Raw genomic sequence first — 10,718 nt, 5'->3', positions numbered from 1 at the left:
AATCACACCTATCCTCAAAAGTATTGTGTAAAGTTTAATAATGTATCGGAAGTAGTTGGCTATAGGAATAATTTATTAGATGATAAGCTGTATCTCCAAATAATGGGGAATCCCTTAATGTGAAGAAATCCCTGCTACTTCATACATTAAAATATACATGTACTTCACATTCGTATTCAAGGCATCTGAAGATCCCCCCATCAATAAACATAACTTCAAGTTACAAATATAACTCTTCATCCTCCATTATTTAAAAGCCCACCTCACAAGGTCATGGTGGCGCAGTGGCAGAGTGGTTAAGCGCTTGGCTTCCGAACCCGGGGTCCTGGGTTAGAATATTGGTGAAGACTCTAACGGTTACCTGACTATAAATAGGGACAGTAAAGGTGGTTGGTCATTGTGCTGGTCACATGACACCTTGCTAATTAACCTTTGGCCAAAGAAACAGATGACATTAACATCATCTGCCCTATAGATCACAAGGTCTGAAAGGGGTACTTTACTTTACTGACAAGGTCATATACTGCTTTCGCAATAACTTGGAATTTGACTGTCTGCAACTTCATATTTTAGCAAGCCTATTTGTATTTTGACTTAAGTCTATATCTTTATCGTTTTGGCATAAGTGTTTCTTACGGCGTTCATTCATAAATGATTTGCCCATATAGCCAGTCCGCCCCTAGTGGCAACCACAATGACCTCCTTCAATCTTACCCACTAGTGTGATGAAAGTGACCTTTTTGACCTAAGTTTGGAAGGGACAGATGTGAAGATTATATGTGAAGAATGTATATGGAAAGGAAGGGGGGGGGGGTTCAAGTCAACACGGGAACCCTTGTGTGTTGATCTAAATATTGAAAAAACTGATAAGATCCACACATGTATACTTGTTAAATATTCAGTGCCCAAATCATGTAGGCTAGTTATTGTATCTTATAAAATACAGACGTTACTTGATGATTACGTCCTATGCGTGTCCCTAGGTCAATTTAGTCAAGCATGTTAATTATTGACTTACACTCTGCCAAGTCGTTGGTTTTCCTGACTGATTCAGGCAACCCATTCCATGCTCTAATAGGAAAAAAGGAGTATGTGTACAAATTTGTCCCAGTTATTGGGTGAGTTCTGTCGCGTGCGCGTGAAGTTTTCTTTCTTGTCCAGTAGTCGTGTTTTTTTAGGTACAGGAAGTAGTTTGCATTGGGCGTGTTTTTGTTGTCAAAAATAGTGTGTGTGTGTTTAGTCACGTTTAGCGGAGAGTGTGTTCCAGCTGTAGATTCTTTCTGCGCTACAGTTTTCACTGGTTCCCCGTTTTAACAATACTTAAGTACATAAATGTGTCAATCAGATAAAAATTTCGGTACGGGTGTCGTTAATAAAAGTTATATGATTTAGCGGCATCGCTAGATCTAAGTTATTCTTTGTTTCAGGGTGTTGGGGGCTTGGGGTGTGTCGTTTTCAGCTCGCCAGTGGAGCTGTGACTGACCCTTGATTAGTTTGAGCCTTGCATCTCCTTGTTGTAGTATCTGGAGACACCGGGCCGTGGGGCCGGAACTGAGTGTGCGTGCGCTCATTTGTTCCATTAATAATGCATTAACTTATTATCACATGATTTGTACATATTCTGAATATTGAGTTTTTGTATTTAGTATTAAACATTATTATTGTTCAACGATCGTTGACCACTTATTTACAGTTCGGTTATTATGCAACTCGGTTTGCTGTTCCTTAATTGATTCACTAGCCTGCCAAGGTGTGAACCCGGTTCATTATATCGTCCCCTAGCTAAACCTGTAAAATACACCTTGACAGGTTCCTCCATTGCAGGGGTTCTCAACCTGTGGGTCGCGACCCCCCCCCCCTTGGGGGTCGATTGACGATTTGCCAGGGGTCGCCTAAGACCATCAAAAATAAGGATTGTTATTGTCTATTCTTCTATTGCTGTGTGTGGGTGTCGCGGCAGAGTAGTATATTGTAAAAAAAAGGGGGTCGCCGAGCTTTTACTGGGGTGGGGTGTCGCGGCAGAGTAGTATATTGTAAAAAAGGGGGTCGCTGAGCTTAAAAGGTAGAGAACTGCTGCTCCATTGGATGTAGCTTGTCGTGTTTGTCTTGTTGGCCACCGCTTCACAGAAGTTGCACCTTGTAACTTTTCTTTAGTTTCACATTCACTTTATATGTGCTTAGCATGAGAAGGGGAAAAAATGTGATGGGGTGATCTTTTAAGTGAAAGCCCCCAGCCAGTGCTTCAGATAAAACATTATGCCATTCACATGATATGAAGCCATCTTTATGTTCCAACCACATGATATGCAGCCATCTTTATGTTCCAACCACATGATATGCAGCCATCTTTATGTTCCAACCACATGATATGAAGCCATCTTTATGTTCCAACCACATGATATGAAGCCATCTTTATGTTCCAACCACAAGATATGCAGCCATCTTTATGTTCCAACCACATGATATGCAGCCATCTTTATGTTCCAACCACATGATATGAAGCCATCTTCATGTTCCAATCACAAGATATGAAGCCATCTTTATGTTCTAATCACAAGATATGCAGCCATCTTTATGTTCCAATCACAAGATATGAAGCCATCTTTATGTTCCAATCACAAGATATGAAGCCATCTTTATGTTCCAATCACAAGATATGAAGCCATCTTTATGTTCCAATCACAAGATATGAAGCCATCTTTATGTTCCAATCACAAGATATGAAGCCATCTTTATGTTCCAATCACAAGATATGAAGCCATCTTTATGTTCCAATCACAAGATATGAAGCCATCTTTATGTTCCAATCACAAGATATGAAGCCATCTTCATGTTCCAATCACAAGATATGAAACCATCTTTATGTTACAACCACAAGATATGAAGCCATCTTTATGTTACAATCACAAGATATGAAGCCATCTTCATAGACTTTATGTTCCAATCACAAGATAGGAAGCCATCTTTATGTTTTAATCACAAGATATGAAGCCATCTTTATGTTTCAATCACAAGATATGAAGCCATCTTTATGTTTTAATCACAAGATATGAAGCCATCTGCACAGACTTTATGTTCCAATCACAAGATATGAAGCCATCTTCATGTTCCAATCACATGATATGAAGCCATCTTCATGTTCCAATCACAAGATATGCAGCCATCTGCATAGACTTTATGTTTTAATCACAAGATATGCAGCCATCTGCATAGACTTTATGTTTTAATCACAAGATATGAAGCCATCTGCATAGACTTTATGTTTTAATCACAAGATATGAAGCCATCTTTATGTTTTAATCACAAGATATGAAGCCATCTGCATAGACTTTATGTTTTAATCACAAGATATGAAGCCATCTTTATGTTTCAATCACAAGATATGAAGCCATCTGCTCAGACTTTATGTTTCAATCACAAGATATGAAGCCATCTTTATGTTACAATCACAAGATATGAAGCCATCTTTATGTTACAATCACAAGATATGAAGCCATCTTTATGTTCCAATCACAAGATATGAAGCCATCTTTATGTTCCAATCACATGATATGAAGCCATCTTCATGTTCCAATCACAAGATATGCAGCCATCTTTATGTTCCAATCACAAGATATGCAGCCATCTTTATGTTCCAACCACATGATATGAAGCCATCTTCATGTTTCAATCACAAGATATGAAGCCATCTGCATAGACTTTATGTTACAATCACAAGATATGAAGCCATCTGCATAGACTTTATGTTTTAATCACAAGATATGAAGCCATCTGCATAGACTTTATGTTTTAATCACAAGATATGAAGCCATCTTTATGTTTCAATCACAAGATATGAAGCCATCTGCTCAGACTTTATGTTTCAATCACAAGATATGAAGCCATCTTTATGTTACAATCACAAGATATGAAGCCATCTTTATGTTACAATCACAAGATATGAAGCCATCTTTATGTTCCAATCACAAGATATGAAGCCATCTTTATGTTCCAATCACATGATATGAAGCCATCTTCATGTTTCAATCACAAGATATGAAGCCATCTGCATAGACTTTATGTTACAATCACAAGATATGAAGCCATCTGCATAGACTTTATGTTTTAATCACAAGATATGAAGCCATCTTTATGTTTCAATCACAAGATATGAAGCCATCTGCTCAGACTTTATGTTTTAATCACAAAATATGAAGCCATCTTTATGTTTCAATCACAAGATATGAAGCCATCTGCATAGACTTTATGTTACAATCACAAGATATGAAGCCATCTGCATAGACTTTATGTTACAATCACAAGATATGAAGCCATCTGCATAGACTTTATGTTTTAATCACAAGATATGAAGCCATCTGCATAGACTTTATGTTTTAATCACAAGATATGCAGCCATCTTTATGTTACAATCACAAGATATGCAGCCATCTGCATAGACTTTATGTTTTAATCACAAGATATGAAGCCATCTGCATAGACTTTATGTTACAATCACAAGATATGCAGCCATCTGCATAGACTTTATGTTTTAATCACAAGATATGCAGCCATCTTTATGTTACAATCACAAGATATGCAGCCATCTGCATAGACTTTATGTTACAATCACAAGATATGAAGCCATCTGCATAGACTTTATGTTTTAATCACAAGATATGAAGCCATCTTTATGTTTCAATCACAAGATATGAAGCCATCTGCTCAGACTTTATGTTTATGTATTAATCACAAGATATGAAGCCATCTTTATGTTACAATCACAAGATATGAAGCCATCTTTATGTTACAATCACAAGATATGAAGCCATCTTTATGTTCCAATCACAAGATATGAAGCCATCTTTATGTTACAATCACAAGATATGAAGCCATCTTTATGTTACAATCACAAGATATGAAGCCATCTTTATGTTACAATCACAAGATATGAAGCCATCTGCATAGTCTTTATGTTTCAATCACAAGATATGAAGCCATCTTTATGTTACAATCACAAGATATGAAGCCATCTTTATGTTACAATCACAAGATATGAAGCCACCTTTATGTTACAATCACAAGATATGAAGCCATCTTTATGTTACAATCACAAGATATGAAGCCATCTGCATAGTCTTTATGTTTCAATCACAAGATATGAAGCCATCTGCATAGACTTTATGTTACAATCACAAGATATGAAGCCATCTGCATAGACTTTATGTTTTAATCACAAGATATGAAGCCATCTGCATAGACTTTATGTTCCAATCTCAAGATATGAAGCCATCTGCATAGACTTTATGTTACAATCACAAGATATGAAGCCATCTGCATAGACTTTATGTTTTAATCACAAGATATGAAGCCATCTGCATAGACTTTATGTTCCAATCTCAAGATATGAAGCCATCTGCATAGACTTTATGTTACAATCACAAGATATGAAGCCATCTGCATAGACTTTATGTTTTAATCACAAGATATGAAGCCATCTTTATGTTACAATCTCAAGATATGAAGCCATCTGCATAGACTTTATGTTTTAATCACAAGATATGCAGCCATCTTTATGTTTCAATCACAAGATATGAAGCCATCTTTATGTTTTAATCACAAGATATGAAGCCATCTGCACAGACTTTATGTTCCAATCACAAGATATGAAGCCATCTTCATGTTCCAATCACATGATATGAAGCCATCTTCATGTTCCAATCACAAGATATGCAGCCATCTGCATAGACTTTATGTTTTAATCACAAGATATGCAGCCATCTGCATAGACTTTATGTTTTAATCACAAGATATGAAGCCATCTGCATAGACTTTATGTTTTAATCACAAGATATGAAGCCATCTTTATGTTTTAATCACAAGATATGAAGCCATCTGCATAGACTTTATGTTTTAATCACAAGATATGAAGCCATCTTTATGTTTCAATCACAAGATATGAAGCCATCTGCTCAGACTTTATGTTTCAATCACAAGATATGAAGCCATCTTTATGTTACAATCACAAGATATGAAGCCATCTTTATGTTACAATCACAAGATATGAAGCCATCTTTATGTTCCAATCACAAGATATGAAGCCATCTTTATGTTCCAATCACATGATATGAAGCCATCTTCATGTTCCAATCACAAGATATGCAGCCATCTTTATGTTCCAATCACAAGATATGCAGCCATCTTTATGTTCCAACCACATGATATGAAGCCATCTTCATGTTTCAATCACAAGATATGAAGCCATCTGCATAGACTTTATGTTACAATCACAAGATATGAAGCCATCTGCATAGACTTTATGTTTTAATCACAAGATATGAAGCCATCTGCATAGACTTTATGTTTTAATCACAAGATATGAAGCCATCTTTATGTTTCAATCACAAGATATGAAGCCATCTGCTCAGACTTTATGTTTCAATCACAAGATATGAAGCCATCTTTATGTTACAATCACAAGATATGAAGCCATCTTTATGTTACAATCACAAGATATGAAGCCATCTTTATGTTCCAATCACAAGATATGAAGCCATCTTTATGTTCCAATCACATGATATGAAGCCATCTTCATGTTTCAATCACAAGATATGAAGCCATCTGCATAGACTTTATGTTACAATCACAAGATATGAAGCCATCTGCATAGACTTTATGTTTTAATCACAAGATATGAAGCCATCTTTATGTTTCAATCACAAGATATGAAGCCATCTGCTCAGACTTTATGTTTTAATCACAAAATATGAAGCCATCTTTATGTTTCAATCACAAGATATGAAGCCATCTGCATAGACTTTATGTTACAATCACAAGATATGAAGCCATCTGCATAGACTTTATGTTACAATCACAAGATATGAAGCCATCTGCATAGACTTTATGTTTTAATCACAAGATATGAAGCCATCTGCATAGACTTTATGTTTTAATCACAAGATATGCAGCCATCTTTATGTTACAATCACAAGATATGCAGCCATCTGCATAGACTTTATGTTTTAATCACAAGATATGAAGCCATCTGCATAGACTTTATGTTTTAATCACAAGATATGCAGCCATCTGCATAGACTTTATGTTTTAATCACAAGATATGAAGCCATCTGCATAGACTTTATGTTACAATCACAAGATATGCAGCCATCTGCATAGACTTTATGTTTTAATCACAAGATATGCAGCCATCTTTATGTTACAATCACAAGATATGCAGCCATCTGCATAGACTTTATGTTACAATCACAAGATATGAAGCCATCTGCATAGACTTTATGTTTTAATCACAAGATATGAAGCCATCTTTATGTTTCAATCACAAGATATGAAGCCATCTGCTCAGACTTTATGTTTATGTATTAATCACAAGATATGAAGCCATCTTTATGTTACAATCACAAGATATGAAGCCATCTTTATGTTACAATCACAAGATATGAAGCCATCTTTATGTTCCAATCACAAGATATGAAGCCATCTTTATGTTACAATCACAAGATATGAAGCCATCTTTATGTTACAATCACAAGATATGAAGCCATCTTTATGTTACAATCACAAGATATGAAGCCATCTGCATAGTCTTTATGTTTCAATCACAAGATATGAAGCCATCTTTATGTTACAATCACAAGATATGAAGCCATCTTTATGTTACAATCACAAGATATGAAGCCACCTTTATGTTACAATCACAAGATATGAAGCCATCTTTATGTTACAATCACAAGATATGAAGCCATCTGCATAGTCTTTATGTTTCAATCACAAGATATGAAGCCATCTGCATAGACTTTATGTTACAATCACAAGATATGAAGCCATCTGCATAGACTTTATGTTTTAATCACAAGATATGAAGCCATCTGCATAGACTTTATGTTCCAATCTCAAGATATGAAGCCATCTGCATAGACTTTATGTTACAATCACAAGATATGAAGCCATCTGCATAGACTTTATGTTTTAATCACAAGATATGAAGCCATCTGCATAGACTTTATGTTCCAATCTCAAGATATGAAGCCATCTGCATAGACTTTATGTTACAATCACAAGATATGAAGCCATCTGCATAGACTTTATGTTTTAATCACAAGATATGAAGCCATCTTTATGTTACAATCTCAAGATATGAAGCCATCTGCATAGACTTTATGTTTTAATCACAAGATATGAAGCCATCTGCTCAGTCTTTATGTTACAATCACAAGATATGAAGCCATCTGCATAGACTTTATGTTTTAATCACAAGATATGAAGCCATCTGCATAGACTTTATGTTACAATCACAAGATATGCAGCCATCTGCATAGACTTTATGTTTTAATCACAAGATATGCAGCCATCTTTATGTTACAATCACAAGATATGCAGCCATCTGCATAGACTTTATGTTACAATCACAAGATATGAAGCCATCTGCATAGACTTTATGTTTTAATCACAAGATATGAAGCCATCTTTATGTTTCAATCACAAGATATGAAGCCATCTGCTCAGACTTTATGTTTTAATCACAAGATATGAAGCCATCTTTATGTTACAATCACAAGATATGAAGCCATCTTTATGTTACAATCACAAGATATGAAGCCATCTTTATGTTACAATCACAAGATATGAAGCCATCTGCATAGTCTTTATGTTTCAATCACAAGATATGAAGCCATCTTTATGTTACAATCACAAGATATGAAGCCATCTTTATGTTACAATCACAAGATATGAAGCCATCTGCATAGTCTTTATGTTTCAATCACAAGATATGAAGCCATCTGCATAGACTTTATGTTACAATCACAAGATATGAAGCCATCTGCATAGACTTTATGTTTTAATCACAAGATATGAAGCCATCTGCATAGACTTTATGTTCCAATCTCAAGATATGAAGCCATCTGCATAGACTTTATGTTACAATCACAAGATATGAAGCCATCTGCATAGACTTTATGTTCCAATCTCAAGATATGAAGCCATCTGCATAGACTTTATGTTTTAATCACAAGATATGAAGCCATCTGCTCAGACTTTATGTTACAATCACAAGATATGAAGCCATCTGCATAGACTTTATGTTTTAATCACAAGATATGAAGCCATCTGCATAGACTTTATGTTTTAATCACAAGATATGAAGCCATTTTCAAATACTTTATGGCAAATGAGAAATATTTAAAAAAAAAGTCTTTATTAACAAACTGTATTTATTTGAGTTTGCGCGTAAGCAATTTTTAGTTTAGTAATGCTGAAAGGTTTGTTCTGATGAAAAGATTCCTCACTCAAAGTTGACACCACTTGTCAAGTTTAAAATGTTCTAAGTGTATTTCATCGTTCCTTACACCTTTCAGACAAACAGTTCATGAAAAGGATTATTTAACAGTATTCATCTTTCTAATTTATTTTCATTTTTGTTTCAGATGTGTGATTGTTTATACAGATTTGGATGTAAATTTTGTTGGTTAAAACCTCTGGGAGCTGCAAGTTCTTCAGCATTCGTCTTTATATGGATTTTAACATTTTTTTTGTTCACTTTACAAAGATATTTTATAATGTCAACCCAAAATGAACGTATGAATCATGGAAAGGTAAGGGGCCATATTTATCTATGATTGATTTATATATGATATCTATTGACTCATGTTTGAGTTTATGCTAGTCTCTTAAATGCTAATATTTAAGTCTGTATCTAAATTTCTTGGCTGAAATTTATATAGGTCTGTATCTAAATTTTTTGGTTGAAAATGTATGCAGGTCTGTATTAAATTGTTCTTTACTGGACATTTGTTTAGGTCTGTAGTTAACTGTGCTATTTACACACCATAACTGTGTTTTTAACATGCTTTACTAGTTTTTATATGAAATTATATATTTTTTGGTGTGAAAATCTATAGCCTTATGGGAAATGTATATTGTTATTATGAAGAGATGCTGACATTGTAGACTATTATATCAGTGTTCTTCATGGAGATATGAAATTATTAGTTGCACAAAATATTCAGGCTAAAAAGAAATGGTAGGAATCACTGATCTATATATTCTTTTCTTCAGAGTATCAGAAATAGGTATACGGGAAATTTTGTTGTAAAGAAGATCAATTAAAAAATCAATGAATTTACTGATAAGTGAGTGCAGAAAGAACATTTTATTTATTATTAATATAATCTGATGTCTAGCCTAGTCTATATATCTGTTATTAAAACTGCATCATTTTTTCACAATTTTGATTTAGAAGAAAAAAATTTGAAGATTCCAAAAGGCTTTTAACAGAACATCATAAATGTTCATCTAGAATTTGGATTGAAGGTTCATTATTTTAAATGTACATGAAGATTTTAGTATGTTATAATTGTAATGATATATATTGTATTTTAATATATGTCTTTTGTTTGTATGATTTAAATTTTCAAGAAAATGGCTACTACAAGAATTGTTATTAATTGTCAGGTTTTTTCCTTCTTTGCCTATTAATCAGAATACTAAATTTAGTATAGCTGTTATATCAGTTTGTTACTGATTTTATATTCTATGCATCAATATATTTATTTGGAAATAGTGTCTATATTTTTGTGATATCAATAAATCCATATTTTATCAAATATTTTGTTGTTTTTGTTTTTTAAATGGGTCTGTTGTCCACCATTGCATTATTATGGTTGATTGTTTATATTTGTTTGTAATAATTAATTAAGCTTATCCCATGTTCATACACAATGACT

The 10,718-nt window shown here is 34.2% G+C and overlaps 1 protein-coding gene across 4 annotated transcripts in view; it reads left to right on the top strand.

Moving 5' to 3' along the window:
- The window catches only part of LOC106058022 (D-dopachrome decarboxylase-like), a 34,204-nt gene extending 23,606 nt beyond the window's left edge, over nt 1-10,598 (top strand). For 3 of the 4 annotated variants that reach the window (XM_056005082.1, XM_056005083.1, XM_056005084.1), the window contains one exon: nt 9,420-10,598. In XM_056005082.1, the coding sequence (XP_055861057.1) occupies nt 9,420-9,465 (46 nt within the window). In that variant the 3' untranslated portion in view covers nt 9,466-10,598. 4 annotated transcript variants of the gene reach the window in all.
- The last annotated feature ends 120 nt before the right edge of the window (nt 10,599-10,718 follow it).

This window comes from Biomphalaria glabrata, chromosome 12, assembly GCF_947242115.1.
Source record: "Biomphalaria glabrata chromosome 12, xgBioGlab47.1, whole genome shotgun sequence".
In the NCBI taxonomy this organism is placed as follows: domain Eukaryota; kingdom Metazoa; phylum Mollusca; class Gastropoda; family Planorbidae; genus Biomphalaria; species Biomphalaria glabrata.
This window is presented reverse-complemented; position numbering and strand designations above follow the sequence as displayed.